Source organism: Platalea leucorodia, assembly GCF_965183815.1.
Source record: "Platalea leucorodia genome assembly, chromosome: 28".
In the NCBI taxonomy this organism is placed as follows: Eukaryota; Metazoa; Chordata; class Aves; order Pelecaniformes; family Threskiornithidae; genus Platalea; species Platalea leucorodia.
Genome location: NC_138850.1, coordinates 1,082,346 through 1,101,823, shown reverse-complemented (window position 1 = coordinate 1,101,823; position 19,478 = coordinate 1,082,346). Strand labels below are relative to the sequence as shown.

Sequence of the window (19,478 nt, the reverse complement as noted above, 5' to 3'; positions counted from 1 at the left end):
TTCCCCGACCAGAGGGCACCGTCCCCAGACAGCCCTCTCCGCTGCGCTACACTTAGAAACCCCACCCCGCAACGGCCAACCTCGCACCCTCCCTCCCCCGACCCCTCTCCGGCACCGGAGCCGCAACTTAGCTTGCAGACAGCCACGAGTCCAAATCCATCCTGCACAAGGAAAACCACACTCGGCCCGCTGCATTCAGCCTGCCGTCACCAGGTTCCGCTCCACCGTCTGCAAAACAAGAACAACGCCGTCAGTCAGCATCGCAGCAGTCATCACGGAGCTATCGCACAACATCCGCCGCCTCAGACGTGCCAAGGCGTGCCGCTGAACCGCTCCGTACCTACGCCAGAGCCCGACGCCGCGGCTCTGGTCGCTTCCAGCACCTAGGATACAAAGAGACACAAAATGACCTATGCGCTTCCAAAAACACACCAGCCCCACACTCCCTACTCCCCAGCTCACCTCAAACGCTCCTCCGCTTCCAAATGCGACCCGCACAGAGCCTGCAAAACCAAAGAGAAACACTGCAACTCCATGGCCATACAAGACTTGGCTATGAGACACCAACCCAAACCACAACCACCTCACCTTCCAGGAACGCTCCTCAGCGGGCGGCATTGCCCCTCCAAACGGCACCGACAAAAACCAAAGCCAAAAGGCACTTCCTGAAACACTGCCCAAAACCACAGCCTGCCCACACCTATCCCCTTCTCCCCCTCCTTTACCTTCAACAGCTTGCCTCCCCCGCCTCCGTCACTTTGGGTTCCCGCTTGGAGGCTGACGCACCACCTCTAACATGCAAACAACAGGGGTGGCTTAGAACCGCACCAGCCACACGCAGCACCTGAAAAATAACCCCTCCTTCAGCCCACCCATCCCCGAGTCAGCTCCAGGGCCCATACCCCACATGGCTCCTCGCTTGGAACCTTCACATTAAAAAAAAAGTCAGAAACACCATAAAGTAGTCAAAGAACCACCAGTCACATCTTCCCTCTAACCCCTCAGCTACTCCATCCAACCCGACTGAACCACCTTTGCCTCAACAGTCTAGGCAGAGCAATGCATTAGCCACAGACCCTTCGCACTACTCCACCTACCCCCTGACTCTACACCCCCCGGGCAGGGCGGCTCCAGGCCACACGCACACCCCGACGATCCACAGCGCACTACAAACAACGTGCCTTAAAAGACGAGAGAGAGAACTCTCGGTAAGAAGAACGACACCCGGACGGAAGACGCCGTCCGGCGAGAAGACCTGCGGGACCATGACGGCCATGTGATGAGGTTCTACGGCAGCCCCAGAAAAAGAGAGGAACGTCACGGCCCCCGACAAGGGGTTATTCTGAAAACCGAGAGGACGCAGGCGCAACAATCCTGGCTTCAAGACCTAAGAACGTAAGGACGCAGGCAAGAAAGCCCAGTCCACAAACACGGACCGCAAGAGAGCAGAGCTGCTGACGCAGCCGAGAACGACGCCGCAAAAAAGGACCGCCTGGAAACCTCCCAGATGCCAGACCGATCCACGCCGCACGCTTGGAACGCCAGAAAAGAAGTGCCCGATCGGCACTGAGTCGACGGATACACGCGTTCGAGATGCTAGGGATGATGCCCAACTCACAACACCTGAGGCGCACGGCACCCTCCTTGGGCACAAAGGCAACATCGAGACCCAACAAAGTCTTAAGACACACAAGACACACCACGCAAACTGCACAACAACAGACACAGCCTGGCACCGCCCTGCCCGGCACACGCTGCCATCCTGCTGAAGACTAACCCGCTCCCTTTCCCCGACCAGAGGGCACTGTTCCCAGGCAGCCCTCTCCGCTGCGCTACACTCAGAAACCCCACCCCGCAACGGCCAACCTCGCACCCTCCCTCCCCCGACCCCTCTCCGGCACCGGAGCCACAACTTAGCTTGCAGACAGCCACGAGTCCAAATCCATCCTGCACAAGGAAAACCACACTCGGCCCGCTGCATTCAGCCTGCCGTCACCAGGTTCCGCTCCACCGTCTGCAAAACAAGAACAACGCCGTCAGTCAGCATCACAGCAGTCATCACGGAGCTATCGCACAACATCCGCCGCCTCAGACGTGCCAAGGCGTGCCGCTGAACCGCTCCGTACCTACGCCAGAGCCCGACACCGCGGCTCTGGTCGCTTCCAGCACCTAGGATACAAAGAGACACAAAATGACCTATGCGCTTGCCAAAAACACACCAGCCCCCGCTCCCTACTCCCCACCTCACCTCAAACGCTCCTCCGCTTCCAAAGGCGACCCGCACAGAGCCTGCAAAACCAAAGAGAAACACTGCAACTCCATGGCCATACAAGACTTGGCTATGAGACACCAACCCAAACCACAACCACCTCACCTTCCAGGAACGCTCCTCAGCGGGCGGCATTGCCCCTCCAAACGGCACCGACAAAAACCAAAGCCAAAAGGCACTTCCTGAAACGCTGCCCAAAACCACAGCCTGCCCACACCTATCCCCTTCTCCCCCTCCTTTACCTTCAACAGCTTGCCTCCCCCGCCTCCGTCACTTTGGGTTCCCGCTTGGAGGCTGACGCACCACCTCTAAGATGCAAACAACGGGGGTGGCTTAGAACCGCACCAGCCACACGCAGCACCTGAAAAATAACCCCTCCTTCAGCCCACCCATCCCCGAGTCAGCTCCAGGGCCCATACCCCACATTGCTCCTCGCTTGGAACCTTCACATTAAAAAAAAAGTCAGAAACACCATAAAGTAGTCAAAGAACCACCAGTCACATCTTCCCTCTAACCCCTCAGCTACTCCGTCCAACCCGACTGAACCGCCTTTGCCTCAACAGTCTAGGCAGAGCAAGGCATTAGCCACAGACCCTTCGCGCTACTCCACCTACCCCCTGACTCTACACCCCCCGGGCAGGGCGGCTCCAGGCCACACGCACACCCCGACGATCCACAGCGCACTACAAACAATGTGCCTTAAAAGACGAGAGAGAGAACTCTCGGTAAGAAGAACGACACCCGGACGGAAGACGCCATCCGGCGAGAAGACCTGCGGGACCGTGACGGCCACGTGATGAGGTTCTACGGCAGCCCCAGAAAAAGAGAGGAACGTCACGGCCCCCGACAAGGGGTTATTCTGAAAACCGAGAGGACGCAGGCGCAACAATCCCGGCTTCAAGACCTAAGAACGTAAGGACGCAGGCAAGAAAGCCCAGTCCACAAACACGGACCGCAAGAGAGCAGAGCTGCTGACGCAGCCGAGAACGACGCCGCAAAAAAGGACCGCCTGGAAACCTCCCAGGTGCCAGACCGATCCACGCCGCACGTTTGTAACGCCAGAAAAGAAGTGCCCGATCGGCACTGGGTCGACGGATACACGCGTTCGAGATGCTAGGCATGATGCCCAACTCACAACACCTGAGGCGCACGGCACCCTCCTTGGGCACAAAGGCAACATCGAGACCCAACAAAGTCCTAAGACACACAAGACGCACCACGCAAACTGCACAACAACAGACACAGCCTGGAACCGCCCTGCCCGGCACACGCTGCCATCCTGCTGAAGACTAACCTGCTCCCTTTACCCGACCAGAGGGGACCATTCCCAGACAGCCCTCTCCCCTGCCCTACCTTTCAAAACCCCTTCCTGCAATGGCCAGTCCCATCTCCTCACCCCCTTCCTGGTGCCAGCCCCTCAACTTAATCTTTCAGAGGGTCGGGGGGTCCGCATCCATCCTTGACCACCCACACATCGGCCAGCTGATATTTTCCTGCACTCCCCAGGTTCCTCTTCCTCACCTGCAAAACAAAACCCCACGGCACCAGCAGTAAGCATCGCGACTGTGAAAAGCAACCTCTTCTGCGCCACCTTCACCCTCGTAAGCGCCGCGGCATTCCGCTCACCGCCTCCTCCACGCCCATTCCAGAGTCGGAGGCCGGAGGCTGCGGCCGTCGTTCCTTGTGGTGCCCAAGATGCTAAGAGACACAAAATTACCTTTGCGCTCGTGAAAAGTCACAAGTCCCACACTCCTCCTCTCTACTTCCCACCTCGCCTCCAATGCTCATCCGATTCCAAAGACGGCCCGCACGTAACCTGCAAAACCAAAGAGAAAAGCTTCACTGAGCAGGATACTTGACTCTCGGGCGCCAACAGGCCTGCAACCACCTCACCTTCTCAGACCTCTCAGCAAGTTGCTGCTTCGCTCCTCTGATGCTACATGCATAATCTACAACAATCAAAGCAAACACATGCTGAGATACTACCCAAAACAAGAGCCCACCCACACCGATTCCCATCTCCTGCTCCTTTACCTTGGCCAGGTGCCTGCACTGCCTCTGTTGTTTTCAGGTTATCATGTTGAGGTGCGGGTACCACCTGTAAAACCCAAGCAAGAAAGGATCCTTAAAGCTTCACCCACAAGATGACACCTGAAAACTAACTGCTACGCTTGCCTGCTAGTCATTGCTCATCATGCCTGAGTCAGCTCTGGTGCCCATATCCCACGTGGCTTCACATGTTCAAAAGAAAGCCAAAAACCCAAACCGTAACCTAGTGGTATACCCGCCAGTCACATCTCTCTAACACCACACACCGACCCACCTTAACTCTGTCACCCTGCACAGCTCGTCCTTCCGCATCTGCAAAACAGTAATATCAAAGAAGTCACACAGATGCAGAGCGACAGCTTAACAATTCCAGAGGTCTTGTTCCCATTAGGAATACCATCTAGAGCCCAACTACAGCCTGCCATTAAAAGAAATATGTAACTCAAACGTGAAGCCCCGCCCATACAAGCCTTAAGACCTTTGAGATTCAATCTGCTCAACTAGCAGCGCCCTAGTGCCACTCCCAAACAGCTCTGGTCATCCCCTCAGCACCCGCAAAATGCTACGGAAATTACTGTCCTCGCCTGCTGCCAATGGCTGCTTGCTCTGAGATGGGCTGTACAGCCTTGGCCAAAGCAGTCTAGGCATATTAACATTAACCAGATGCTCTTAGTGCTAATCTTCCCCTGACTCTACCATTGCTATGCCCCTAGGCGGAGCAGCTCCAACCCACACGCAGACACGCACAGACCGACGCTGCACTCAAACGCTACAAACGACACGACCCAGAGACCTAAGAAAACTCTCAGCAAGAGGAACGAGTCCCAGCCCAGAGATGCTGTCAGTCAAGAAGATCGACGGGGCCGCAAGGAAGAATCTACGGCAGCCCCTGAAAAGTCAAATGCCATCGCCAATGGTAGAAAGATATGTATAAACATATGTCCGAACTGTGACGGCAGATGCATGAGAAGCCAGGCTTAAAGACCCAAGAACATTAAGACGCAGGGAAGAAATCCCAGAAAAGTGCTCTGGGAAAAGCGACCACTCTTGAGCGACGATGCTAACGCTGCCTTAATCACCAGCACAATAAATTGCCATCGATAATCATCTGATACACAAGACACACAAGAAAGATACGTGCCTTAGACTTAAAGCGTGATAAAGGAAGCTCTCAGTTAGTATTATGTTGATGAGCTGAGGCTTGCAAGACCCTGGGTATTTCGATGTTCCCACTGGACACAGAGAAGACTGAAGACATCAAGACCTGAGTAAGGTATGGCATGAGACACAGAAGACAGACTACACAGTAACACAGACACAGGCTGGACCTGCCCTGCCCGGTAGATGTTCTTGTTTTACGGAAAGGACCCCGCGTCCTCTCCGTGCCCAAACGTGCCTGATCTCAAACCGCCTTCTCCGCTACACTGATTTTATAACCCCTGCCCACCCCACCTGTGCTTCCCCCACCCAACCGACCACCTGCACAAAGATAGGGTCGGCCCCTCAACTTGCCTTTCAGAGGGCTGGGGCTCAGAAACCATCTTCTAAAAAGACCCCATCGACTACCCAGGATGTCACTGCAATCACCCAGATCCTCTTCATCATAACACGGCAATTCAGAGATCTGAAACGGGCACCTGATGACTACAGAAACCAGTGCTAAAAACACTATAAACAAGAACATCATTATCATGACCAACACTAGAGCAAGCTTCCTTGGGCGCTCAAGGCAAAGGGCAAAAAGAAAAATAGAAAAAGCTTGCGTGCCCAGGACTGCGATAAAAGACACAGCCCTCCCTAGAGATTTCTAAGAGCACAAATAATACACATCCTCTGCTCCAGAAGAGGAGAAGGGAAGGGAAGACAGCAACACAAGCCTGCGCTGGAAATAAGTGTCCAGTCAATGCCTCTAAGTAACAGTTTCTGTGACATCCTGATGGACAGATGCAAAAATTAGCTCAGGGAGCGAAATGAGAAAGCAGCACAGAGGAGTGGAGACCCGAGAATTCCAGAGGGTACATTTTCACGTACCTTAACGTACCCAGTGCTTTCCGAGTTGAGACTTGTCTGATGTTTGTCCCCGCACGTTGAGATGCACAGGTCCAGATAGTTTACGCTGCGTCTCTCATGACTCCGTTGTTTCTCCTGTTGGCCATGGAGAGACAAAAACAGAACAGACCTGATCAAAATCTAAATAAAACTGCACAACCCATCTGAGAAAGGCTGGTGAACCTGCCTCCCTTTCCCAACCATCCCCTGCTCCGAAGACTTGAGAAACACCTACTCTTCTCCCGACGTGGCAGGGAAGGAAGGTTGCTCCTTCCCGACAGCTCCTGCCCTGTATTTGCACCCCTGAACCCCCCATGTCAGCTGCTCCTTGGGAACTGCTCTTCTGAGCTGTGCCCCATGTTCTGCGAGCACCTCTCATCTTTCATCTTCGCAAAGACTCCGGGCTCTGGAGCAGACCCACAAAGTAACTGAAGTCCTGAAGCTTATCATCTAGGAGGGGCCTGCTGCAAACCCAAAAGATTCTAGGGACAACATAGTACTCTGGAAACAATTAGGAACAGTGATTAATTATTCCATACGCTGAAAGACTCTACACCTTATGACCTGGCTGCTTTCTTGAAAAAAGCTAAAATTCCATATACAGATGCCCACCTTAACCCCTGCTAGATCACCTCACCATCACTTCTATTAAGAAATAGTGTCAACAACTTACACAGCAAAACTGGTGAGGAAAACAAGGTTCTGTCTTCAATAAAATCAGGAATTCCAGAAAAAATACAATGCATTTTCAATCAAAAAAAAAAAAAAAACCCACAAAAAAACCACCATACAAACTCAGACTGTTAAACCATCGTGCCGCCCCTGAACACCCATACAACATTGCTGAGCAGGAAAAAAAAAGAAAAGAAAAAAAAAAGCTGCATTCAAGTGTACTTTCTACTATATAATGCTGCTGAACCTTGACTGGTCCTGAGGCCCTTACCTCAAACACACACACCTGCCCAAATAGCTGAGGCAGGTCAAAAATCTGCAGTCACCTGAAGGAACAGCAGAGCACTGACACCAATGAAGCCAGGGAGCAGAATGAGCCCCCTGAGGCAAGGCTGTGGCTCATATACCCCTGGCCCCGCCCACCCTTCCCACAATCCCCTGGGAAAGGGGAGGGGCAAACCACCAGAAGGCATAAGGGCTGCCCGAGGAGCAGCAGGGAGGTTTCTCCTGTGCCTTAGATTTGCAATGTGCAAAGCACTTAAATGGGGAAAGCGACCCTTACTAGAAACAGCAAGACCTGCTCTTGTACACCAACTACATCTATTGCATCAGCAATGCAACCGGGTAAGGAATTAAATGTGTTTTTCCTAGGGTGTGGATTGAATGAGGTCGACATCCTGCTAAGCTGTGTAGGAAAGAAGCTCGTTAAACTCATTAGCACTGTTATTATAAAAAAAATAAAAAACACAAGATGCTATGGGGTTACGCTTCATTTCTAGCAAGACCACGCGTGCTACCTAACTTCTACTGGAAGTACGTTCTGGATAGGACTGAATGACAAAGCACAATTAGATCCCATAAAAACCCTTTCTCAAAAATTCCTCCAGTTGCAAAGTAAATCACTTACTGTAAATCACCGACAGTTCAGAGTCCCCTCGACGGTCTCTCCGACAGACTCCCTTAACGGAACTAGATGAGTCCCAAGAGACAAAAACCACAAAAACCCTATAGAAATACAAAAAATGTCTCAGAGGCCGTATGAAGCAGCTGAATGAACGCCTAAGTAGCTAGAACAAACATAAATTGCAAAACGCAACCAAAAAACCCACAGGAGATCTGTCGATAAAAATAGAGGAAGGCTATCGCCTTCTCTGAAAAAGTCAAGGGGAGATCTGAGCTGACGATAGATGTCTTTGGGGTACCAACCGCCAAATAGAAACGTACCGTAAGACAAAAAACCTAAGGGACTGCTGCGGAGCACAAAGACGGCTTTAGAAAAGGTTCTGACAGAATGAGAGGCATCATCGCAGGGCTCAGAGAGGCCCCAAAGGGGCCAGAGAGACCAAAGAAGTCTTGAGAACGCAATGAGTTCAAAAGGGAGTTGAACAAAGGACGGGTGTCCTCGGGGACCGAACGGAGGTGCGCCGAACAAGGGAGAGGACGGAAGGACCGACCGAGGGAATGGAGGTGGACTCAGGAAGGGTTTGGAGGGGAAAAGAGGTGCGCAAAGCGCCCTGCCGAGCTAAAACGGGGCTCTAGGGCGTAGGAGATGTCTCACGAGAGCTCGGCAATGGGAGCGGAGGAGTCCTGAGGGGGCCTGAGAGACCAAAGCAGCCTCAGAGGTATCAATGAGGAACTCCAAGGGGGATTTCAACAACAGGGTGGGAGATAGAGGGACAAACAGAAAGAAAATTCAAGAAGCAATGGGGTACAATTCGCACAGGCAAGAATTAAAAAATAAGGCCAGGGAGATGACAAGAGAGATACATACATAGGAAGAAATTTTAAAACAAATGGGGCGAAGAAAAGAGTGAGAAGAAATAAAAAATAGGAGAATGGAGCCAAATAGAGGGAGGCATAGAAAGAAAGTTTGAAAAGCAATGGGGTACAGAGCAGAGGGAGATATTAAAAAAACATAGGGTCAGGGAGCTGGATAGGGAGGAGATATAGAAATGAAAATTTAAAAGTAATAGGCTACAAGGCAGTGCAGAAAAACTAAAAAATAGGGAGAGGGAGCTGGCTAGAGACGCATAGAAAAAATATAAAATGCAACGGGGTATTCTCCAGAGTTGGCAGAAGAATAACAAGTTTTGGGGAGCCATACAGGTAGGTGGGCAGAGAGGGAGACCGAGGAAGGGAGGCAGGCAGACATCTGGAGAAGGGTGGCAGAGATGGGCCAGGATGCAGAGGAGAGGACGCGTGACTCACCACAGCTCCTGGCGCCCGCAGGAGACCTTCATCGCCTCGATGCTTCTCTCTCTGCCTCTGCCCCTTCCTCCTCTGCAGTGCTGCATGCCGGACCCTCGCCCATTCAGCAGCATGCAGCGGACACCTCTATGCTCCTCATCCGCAAGGCTTCCTCAATACCTGGTGGCTCGCCCACAGAGCCCCAGGCATGCCCAGGCAGCCCCTTTTACAGCTGGAGCCCCTTCGCCCAGCAGGGCCAGCCCCATCCTCAGCCTCACTGGCCACACCTGGGGCTGCCCTAGACCCCGCTGGAGCCCCTTCACCCAGCAGGGCCAGCCCCATCCTCAGCCTCACTGGCCACACCTGGGGCTGCCCTAGACCCCGCTGGAGCCCCTTCACCCAGCAGGGCCAGCCCCATCCTCAGCCTCACTGGCCACACCTGGGGCTGCCCTAGACCCCGCTGGAGCCCCTTCACCCAGCAGGGCCAGCCCCATCCTCAGCCTCACTGGCCACACCTGGGGCTGCCCTAGACCCCGCTGGAGCCCCTTCACCCAGCAGGGCCAGCCCCATCCTCAGCCTCACTGGCCACACCTGGGGCTGCCCTAGACCCCGCTGGAGCCCCTTCACCCAGCAGGGCCAGCCCCATCCTCAGCCTCACTGGCCACACCTGGGGCTGCCCTAGACCCCGCTGGAGCCCCTTCACCCAGCAGGGCCAGCCCCATCCTCAGCCTCACTGGCCACACCTGGGGCTGCCCTAGACCCCGCTGGAGCCCCTTCGCCCAGCAGGGCCAGCCCCATCCTCAGCCTCACTGGCCACACCTGGGGCTGCCCTAGACCCAGCTGGAGCCCATCAGGAACAGGGGCCATTGCCAACGCCCCCCAGCACATCACCCCCTCCCCTGCACCTCTCCACAGCCATGTGCTCTGCACCCAGGGGCTGCAAACACATCCAGGGGCACAGAGGAGGCAGGGAAAGTTTATTCATTAATGCACATAAGAAACCCCAGCTGTAAGAAATTGCAAGTTTCACTGCCCAAATGCAGGAGGAGAGAGGGAAAGAGAAAAGCAGTGGGAAAGTCAGAGGGACACAGAGAAGAGATGTGGGACAGGGAGCCAGAAAATGGGATGCTGCAAACAGGAGAGGGATGGGGAGGAGGACAACAGTGTAGAGAGAGCAGAGAGATGGAGGAATAAATAAGAGAGACAGGGAGCAGGAGAGAGAGGCGGAAGGGACCAGCAGGACAACAAGATAGAGACAAGACAAGGGACACAGAAAAATTCTAAAGGGGGTGGGGGGGTGGAAACGTAGGCGAGAAATTAAAAAATAGAAACAGCCCGATAGAGGTAGATGTAGAAAGAAAATTCTCAAAAAGCAACGGGGTGCAAGAAACATAGGCAAGAACTAACAAACAAATAGAGACAGGGAGCTAGAAAGAGGGAGATGTAGAAAGAAAGTGTAAAAAGTGACAGGGTAGAGGACAGAGAGGGAAGAATTAAGAGTTAGAGACAGAGATGGATAGAGGGAGACACAGAAAGAAAATTTTCCAAGTGACAGGATACAAGAATCATACACGAGAATTAAAAATTAAGTACATGGAGCTGCATAGAGGGAGACGTAGGAAGAAAATTTGAAAAGCAACAGGGCATAAGAAACACTGGCAAGAAATGAAAGAGAGGGGGAAAGGTAGCAAGAAAATTTAAAAAGCAACTGAGTTTGAGAAATATATGCAAGATTTTAAAAAAATAGGGATGGAGAAGTAGAAAATGAGTTTCAAAAGCAATGGGGTACAAGAAACATAGGCAAGAATTAAAAAATAGGGGCAGAAAAGAAAGCAACTGTGGTGGGTTGACCTCGGCTGGCTGCCGGGTGCCCACCAAGCCGCTCTATCGCTCCCCCTCCTCAACAAGACAGGGGAAGAAAACACAAGAAAAAACCTTGTAGGTCAAGATAAGGACAAAGAGATCACTCACCCGTTACTGTCACAGGCAAAACAGACTCAACTTGGGGTAATTAAATTTATTGTCAATCAAAATCAAGATCAGAACAATAAGAAATAAGAACAAATCTAAAAAACAGCCCACTCTTTTTTCCTGGGCTCATCTCCATGACTCCTGACCTCCCTACATCCCACCCCCGAGCAATGCAGGGGGACAGGGAGCAGGGGCCGCACTCAGTTCATCACACATCATCTCTGCCGCTCCTTCCTCCTCGTGCTCTTCTTCTGCTCCAGCGTGGGCTCCTCTCCACGGGGCCGCAGGCGCTGCCAGGAGCCTGCTCCAGCACAAGCTCTCCATGGGGTCACAGCTTCCTTCAGGCACATCCACCTGTTGCGGCGCGGGGTCCTCCACGGGCTGCAGGTGCATGTCTGCTCCACCGCGGACCTCCACGGGCTCCAGGAGGACGACCTGCCTCACCATGGCCTTCACCACAGCCTGCAGGGGAATCTCTGCTCCAGGAGTGCCTGGAGCATCTCCTCCCCCTCCTTCTTCACCAACCTTAGTGCCTGCAGGGCTGTTTCACACTCACGTTTTCTCTATCACAGTGTCCGCGCAGCATTTTTTACCCCTTCTTAAATGTCCATCCCAGAGGCACAACCAGCATTGCCGATGGGCTCGGCTTGGACCGGCAGCAGATCCGTCTTGGAGCCGGAACTGGCTGTGCCTGACACGGGGCCAACTCCTGGTGTCTTCTCGCAGAACCCACCCCTGCACCCCCTCCCCTGCCCCAGCTAACAGAACCTTGCCACGTAAACCCAATCCAACAGCGATCGGCTACAGGGCAGAGAAGGGGGACTGAAAAATAGGGAAAGGGAGCCAGAGAGGGAGAGGTACAGGGGGGGAAAAATAGTGATGGGCTACAGGCCAGAGAGGAGGAAGCAACAGGGAATCAGCCTGAGAGAGATTGAGAAAAACAAAAGAATAGCAATGGGACACAGAGCAGAGAGGGAGGATTTTAAAAAGGGGACAGTGAGGTGGACAGAGATAAACTGAGAAATGCCAAAAAACCTTGATGAGCTGAAGGGCAGAGAGAGAGGAATTAAAAAAAATAGGGACATGGAGCCAGACAGAGAGGCAGGGGAATGGGAATTGTGAAGTGCTAAAGGACAGATAGGGATAAATTTAAAAAAATTGGGATAGGAAGACAGACAGATAGATGGAGAAAGACAAAAATAGTGATGGGCTGCAGGACAGAGACAGAAGATGAAAAAGAGGGACAGGGAACAGGACAGAAGCACAAAGAGAAAGAGAAAACAGAGAGGTAGAAGAGAGAAAGAGGGGGACTCATCATCTTGAGGACACAATAAGCTCAAAAGGGAATGGAAGCACGAGGGATCACAGAAGCCTGCCTCAGGGGCACCCCTGCGGCCGACATGTGGCACCAAGAGACACGAAATCACAATTGTGCTTGTAAGAAAATCACCAGTCCCATGCTCCTCCTCTCTACTACCCAGCTCACCCCAAATGCTCATCCGATTCCAAAGACGGCCCGCACAGAACCTGCAAAACCAAAGAGAAAAGCTTCACCGAGTTGCCACAGGATACTTCACTCTCAGATGCCAACTCAGCCGACAACCTGCTCGCCTTCTGGGACCACTCAATGTGCTGCTTCACTCACCTGATGGCATGTGCATCACCTGCAAAAAAAAAAAAATCAAAGCAAATAACACATGCTGAGATACTACCCAAAACAAGAGCCCACCCACACCGATTCCCATCTCCTGCTCCTTTACCTTGGCCAGGTGCCTGCACTGCCTCTGCTGTTTTCAGGTTGCCATGTTGAGGTGCGGGTACCACCTGTAAAACCCAAACAACAAGGGATGCTTATAGCTTCACCCACAGAACAACACCTGAAAACTAACTGCTACACCAGCCTGCTAGTCATTGCTCACCATGCCCGAGTCAGCTCTGGTGCCCATATCCCACATGGCTTCACACCTTCTAAATAAAACAAAAACCCCAAACCATAACCTAGTCGTACAGCCACCAGTCACACCTTCCCTCTAATACCACACACCTTCTTACGATGCTCCGCTCACCTCTCCTCCATCACCCTGCACAGGAAGCACTCAGCATTATGCTGATGAGCCAAGGCTTGCGAGACCCCCGATATTGCTACCGATGTGCCCGCTAGGCACAGAGAACAATGGAGACATGAAGACCTGAGTAAGGTATGGTATGAGACACAGAAGACAGACCACACAGTAACACAGACACAGGCTGGACCTGCCCTGCCTGGCAGATGCTCTTGTTTTACAGAAAGGACCCCACGCCCTCTCCACACCCAATCTCAAACCACCTTCCCTGCTACGCTGATTTTAAAACCCCTGCCTGCCCCACCGGCGCTTCCCCCAACTGCCCGCCCGCACAAAGATAGCGTCAGCCCCTCAACTTGCCTTTCAGAGGGCTGGGGCTCAGAAACCATCTTTTAAAAAGACCACATCAGCTTGGATGTCACTGCAATCACCCAGATCCTCTTCATCATCTGCAAACACGGAGTGCCATCAGTCAGCGTCACGCCAGTCAACGCTGACCTCTTCCGCAATGACGCCCTCCTCAGAAGCACTGTGGCATTCCACTCGGTCCCGGTCTAACGCCAGATGTTGCCGCCGGCATCACCCGTGGCACCTAGAAAACCAGAGATGCTGCCATTGTGACCACAATGCGACCATTGTGCCTGGAAGCAGTCGCCCGCTCACAAACTATTCTACACACCTCAAAAATAACTGCTGCTATGGTTTGCTGCTCATCGCTCACCTTGCCCAACAAGCTCCACTCGCCTCATCCCTTTGGTGTCCAGCTCCCTATTGCGCATCTGCAGCAACAATAATACAAAGTCAAACGGGTGCTGACAAATACCCTAGCCAACAGCGAACCTTCCCCATTCCAACTTCTTCGCTCCACTAACCTTGTTGATCTGTGCTTTGTGCTCTGACCTGCCAGGCTGACGCAGCAACATCAGTGAGTTAAAAGAAAAAAAAAAAAAAAACCAGACAGACAGTAATACCCCTAATTAGTATGCACCCTTCCCTCTTCTTTCCTCTACCCCAATAGCCGCATGCCTGACTCATCCTTTCCCCCAGCAGGCTAACATGGATCTGCTCACCTCCCATGCTGCGCCTCCGGGGTCAGCATCCATGTCAGGCGCCTGCTCGTACAGTCGGTCCTTCTCCGATGACTCAGGAACCATAACATTTGATGCCAGGCCCCCCTTGGGAAAGTGTGGAGAGGCACACAGATGTTACATACTGCTTTCCAAAAGAAAGAGCCCACCATGCAAAACAGACTAACAAATCCCTTGGACTGACTCACATACTCAGGCAACACAGAGACCCCAAAACCACAAAACCCAAACGATCGACCTCACCTCCCCCGTCACGGCCCACAATGCCATCCACTCGCTTTTCTTGTCATGCCTTGCTCGCCTGTCCTGCTCAGCCCAGACCTATTACTTAAGCTGCAAGAATAAGTCAATCCACCTGCCGACACACAAAAATTACAGTTACTGCCAGATGACTCAAATATAGGCAAAGACCAATAGGCCAAACACCAAAAGAGCTACAAGTAGCAAATGACCATGGCTGGTGTAATGACAGACTCTTCCTTCACGGATAAATAACTCCTAAATGACTCCATGAACTGCAGCACGGAGAACCCCTCAGCAGACAGCATGCTCGCGTGGGAGCACTGACATATACGGGAAAGGACACTGAGCTGCCGGAAGCTGCTTGCACACACGATGCTATAACAGATAACACTGCACTATAAAGCCTGGGCACAAAGGGAGGCACTGAGGGTGCCACAAAGTGCACAGGGAGGCGCTGGAGACCTCAGGGTTCCAGCGGGTATATTTTTATGTACCTTAACGTACCTAATGCTTTCCGAGATGGGACTTGTCTGACATTCGACCCTGCACGTTGCGATGCGGAGGCCCGGACAGTTCATGCTGTGTCTCTCATGACTTAGTCGTACCTCCCGTCACCTGTGGAGAGACTAAAACAGAACAGACCTCATTGAAACCCAAATAAAACTGCAAAACCCTTCGAGAAAAGCTGATGAACCCATCTCCCTTTCCCAACCATCCCCTGGTCCCAAAACTTTAGAAACCCCTTCTCTTCTCCTGACGCAGCAGGGGATCAAGCCCGCTCCTTCCCTGTATTTGCGCTCCTGAACCCCCTGCGTCAGCCCCTCCTCGGGAGCTGCTCTTCCCAGCTGTGCCCTGTGAGCATCGCTGAAGAATTTTCACCAGAAAGTGGGTATCTCTAGGTTTGCTTTATTAACAACTCAGAGTTGGGCCATCAACTCAGTGAGTGGCAACTAAGTGTGACAATTGTCACCTTATATATGTTTCTATAACAATTACGTGATTATCAAAGTCCACCTAAGGTTTCCACTGTGTTCTCCGTTCTTCATTCTTCTGGTCAGCAGACAGTTCTCTATTTTCCATCGGGAAACCGGTTCTTTGCGTTCCATTTCAGTTCTTGTTTATTGACCACGTAAACCACTTCAACCACTGGTCCGATGCAAGATCATAAAAGCAGTTTATTTCCCTTCTACGTCTAGTTTCACAATGTTCTATTTAAACCCATCTTTAAATTCTAAGAATCTGACCTCTTAACTTATATTATGAATGCTTATCTTACCCTTATTCTCATCTAATGTCTACATCAGTTAAAATGTCTTAATAAGCTGTTCAATTACTCATCTTTTCTTACTACATCTATCTTTATCTACTGATTAACTTGGCTGGTGATTAATCCAGTCATGGGATAAGGCTATACAGGGACAAAATGAGTAGTATAGCATGGACTTAAATTAATATAACACACCTGTAGTTATACAATTCATGTAATTTATCTTTTCTAAATTACCCTATACAATAACTATTCTTAAACGCACAATAATATTCAAAGCCTCGATTAATTATTTGCTAACAAGCATGGCTTATCTTTTGTCTTCCCGCAGACTCCAGGCTCTGCTACAGGCCCACAAAATAAGCAAAGTCCTGATGCTTATCATCTCCGAGGGGCCTGCCGCAAGCTGCCAAGGCTCTAGGGAGAACACGGTACTCCGTCGGCGATCGGGAAAGGCGATGAGCTGTCCCACACCCTGAAAGACACTATGCCGTATGGCCCTGCTGCTTTCTTGAGAAATGTGAAAGCCCACGTACAGATGGAAACAAGATGCCCACCTTAACCCCTGCTGGGTCACCTCACTGACAGTCCCATTTTCACCAGCAAAACTGGTGAAAGAAAGAAGATTCCATCTTCAATCAAGCCAGGAAATACAAGAAAATAGAAAGCACTCAGGACAAAAAGAAAAAAAAATAAAATTAAAAAAACAAAAAACAACAACAAAACACACTATTGAACCACCTTGCCATCCGTGAACACCCAAAACAAAAGGACTGACCTGGGGGGAACAAAAAAACTGCATACAAATACACTTTCTACTACGCATGCTGCTGAACCTCGACTGGTCCTGAAGACCTTACCTCGAACAGACAGCTCCGCCTCTCCAAATGTCAAAACAAACCTGCGCGAACAGCAGAAACACCTCAAAATCTGCAACCAGCTGAAGGAACAACAAAACACGAACACCAAAAACACCCAGAAACACAGAGAGCTCCCTAACGAGAGGCTGTGCCTCAAATACCCGGGGCCGTCCCAGGGCTGGGGCCTGTCGCTAGGGGCCGGGGCCGGGTTGTGGGGCTGTGGATGGGGTTGCCTGGCTCCTTGAAGAGCAGCAAGAGCTTTTGGTCCTGGCCCCTTTGGTGTGGCAGGAATCCCCAGATGTTCGCAGTTCCTGAGCCGGGCTCCGGCTGTACTCGGTGGTGCAGGCAGGTAGTATTGGACTTTGGGAGGCTGTCGCAAGAGAGAGCGCCATCGTTTGTGGGGCTGTGAATGGGGTTGCCTGGCTCCTTGAAGAGCAGCAAGAGCTTTTGGTCCTGGCCCCTTTGGTGTGGCAGGAATCACTGGACGTTCGCAATTGCTGAGCCGGGCTCCGGCCGTACCGAGGGGTGCAGGCAGCTAGTATTGGACTTTGGGAGGCTGTCGCAAGAGAGAGCGCCAGCGTTTGTGGGGCTGTGAATGGGGTTGCCTGGCTCCTTGAAGAGCAGCAAGAGCTTTTGGTCCTGGCACCTTTGGTGTGGGAGGAATCCCCGGACGTTCGCAGTTCCTGAGCCGGGCTCCGGCCGTACTCGGTGGTGCAGGCAGCTAGTATTGGACTTTGGGAGGCTGTCGCAAGAGAGAGCGCCCGCGTTTGTGGGGCTGTGAATGGGGTTGCCTGGCTCCTTGAAGAGCAGCAAGAGCTTTTGGTCCTGGCCCCTTTGGTGTGGCAGGAATCCCCAGATGTTCGCAGTTCCTGAGCCGGGCTCCGGCTGTACTCGGTGGTGCAGGCAGGTAGTATTGGACTTTGGGAGGCTGTCGCAAGAGAGAGCGCCATCGTTTGTGGGGCTGTGAATGGGGTTGCCTGGCTCCTTGAAGAGCAGCAAGAGCTTTTGGTCCTGGCCCCTTTGGTGTGGCAGGAATCACTGGACGTTCGCAATTGCTGAGCCGGGCTCCGGCCGTACCGAGGGGTGCAGGCAGCTAGTATTGGACTTTGGGAGGCTGTCGCAAGAGAGAGCGCCAGCGTTTGTGGGGCTGTGAATGGGGTTGCCTGGCTCCTTGAAGAGCAGCAAGAGCTTTTGGTCCTGGCACCTTTGGTGTGGGAGGAATCCCCGGACGTTCGCAGTTCCTGAGCCGGGCTCCGGCCGTACTCGGTGGTGCAGGCAGCTAGTATTGGACTTTGGGAGGCTGTCGCAAGAGAGAGCGCCCGCGTTTGTGGGGCTGTGAATGGGGTTGCCTGGCTCCTTGAAGAGCAGCAAGAGCTTTTGGTCCTGGCCCCTTTGGTGTGGGAGGAATCCCTGGACGTTCGCAATTGCTGAGCTGATTTTGCACAACAGACGCAGCCTGGAACCGCCCTGCCCGGCACACGCTGCCATCCTGCTGAAGACTAACCTGCTCCCTTTCCCCGACCAGAGGGCACCGTCCCCAGGCAGCCCTCTCCACTGCGCTACACTTAGAAACCCCACCCCGCAACGGCCAACCTCGCACCCTCCCTCCCCCGACCCCTCTCCGGCACCGGAGCCTCAACTTAGCTTGCAGACAGCCACGAGTCCAAATCCATCCTGGACAAGGAAAACCACACTCGGCCCGCTGCATTCAGCCTGCCGTCACCAGGTTCCGCTCCACCGTCTGCAAAACAAGAACAACGCCGTCAGTCGGCATCGCAGCAGTCATCACGGAGCTATCGCACAACATCAGCTGCCTCAGACGTGCCAAGGCGTGCCGCTGAACCGCTCCGTACCTACGCCAGAGTCCGACGCCGTGGCTCTGGTCGCTTCCAGCACCCAGGATACAGAGAGACACAAAATGACCTATGCGCTTGCCAAAACCACACCAGCCCCACGCTCCCTACTCCCCAGCTCACCTCAAACGCTCCTCCGCTTCCAAACGCGACCCGCACAGAGCCTGCAAAACCAAAGAGAAACACCGCAACTCCATGGCCATACAAGACTTGGCTATGAGACACCAACCCAAACCACAACCACCTCACCTTCCAGGAACGCTCCTCAGCGGGCGGCATTGCCCCTCCAAACGGCACCTACAAAAACCAAAGCCAAAAGGCACTTCCTGAAACACTGCCCAAAACCACAGCCTGCCCACACCTATCCCCTTCTCCCCCTCCTTTACCTTCAACAGCTTGCCTCCCCCGCCTCCGTCACTTTGGGTTCCCGCTTGGAGGCTGACGCACCACCTCTAAGATGCAAACAACGGGGGTGGCTTAGAACCGCACCAGCCACACGCAGCACCTGAAAAATAACCCCTCCTTCAGCCCACCCATCCCCGAGTCAGCTCCCAAGATGCCATGGGGTTACGCTTCATTTCTAGCAAGACCACACATGCTACCTGACTTCATAGAATCATAGAGTCATCAAGGTTGGAAAAGACCCTTAAGATCATCGAGTCCAACCGTTAACCCAGCACTGCCAAGTCCATCTATACCATGTCCTCGAGCACCGTATCTATCCGTTCTTTAAATACCTCCAGGGACAGAGACTCAACCACTTCCCTGGTCAGCCTGTTCCAATGCTTGACCACCCTTTCAGTGAAGAAGTTCTTCCTAATGTCTAACCTAAACCTCCCCTGTTGCAGCTTGAGGCCATTTCCTCTCGGCCTATCACTCGTTACCAGGGAGAAGAGACCGACCCCCA

The 19,478-nt window shown here is 52.7% G+C and overlaps 2 protein-coding genes across 10 annotated transcripts in view; both read right to left on the bottom strand.

Annotated features, from left to right (window-relative positions):
• Window positions 1-462: 462 nt before the first annotated feature.
• Window positions 463-19,478, bottom strand: part of LOC309601082 (uncharacterized protein) — a gene marked incomplete at its 5' end in the record, with an annotated part of 23,368 nt that continues 4,352 nt past the window's right edge. The window contains 3 exons of the mRNA XM_082333914.1: window positions 463-503; window positions 18,821-18,868; window positions 18,958-19,023. Of these exons, the coding sequence (XP_082190040.1) occupies window positions 18,986-19,023 (38 nt within the window). The 3' untranslated portion in view covers window positions 463-503; window positions 18,821-18,868; window positions 18,958-18,985. The remainder of the gene's footprint in view (window positions 504-18,820; window positions 18,869-18,957; window positions 19,024-19,478) is intronic.
• LOC309601088 (uncharacterized protein) lies at window positions 11,238-17,481 on the bottom strand. 9 transcript variants are annotated; one of them, XR_014230523.1, is made up of 11 exons: window positions 15,606-17,481; window positions 15,086-15,217; window positions 14,592-14,703; window positions 14,331-14,435; window positions 14,133-14,168; window positions 13,940-14,039; window positions 13,621-13,852; window positions 12,958-13,021; window positions 12,843-12,861; window positions 12,684-12,724; window positions 11,238-11,659 (listed from the first exon to the last, which is right to left on the bottom strand). XR_014230523.1 is itself a non-coding variant. In XM_082333925.1 (11 exons), the coding sequence occupies exons 3-7, from the start codon at window positions 14,616-14,618 to the stop codon at window positions 13,815-13,817; spliced, it is 264 nt and encodes an 87-aa protein (XP_082190051.1). In that variant the 5' UTR covers window positions 14,619-14,703; window positions 15,096-15,217; window positions 15,606-17,481; the 3' UTR covers window positions 11,238-11,659; window positions 12,684-12,724; window positions 12,843-12,861; window positions 12,958-13,021; window positions 13,621-13,814. The 9 variants fall into 9 exon arrangements, 8 of the variants coding, with proteins under 8 accessions (XP_082190051.1, XP_082190049.1, XP_082190054.1 ...); XM_082333925.1 differs by having other exon boundaries at window positions 13,982-14,039; window positions 15,096-15,217; XM_082333923.1 differs by having other exon boundaries at window positions 13,621-13,709; window positions 13,982-14,039; window positions 15,096-15,217.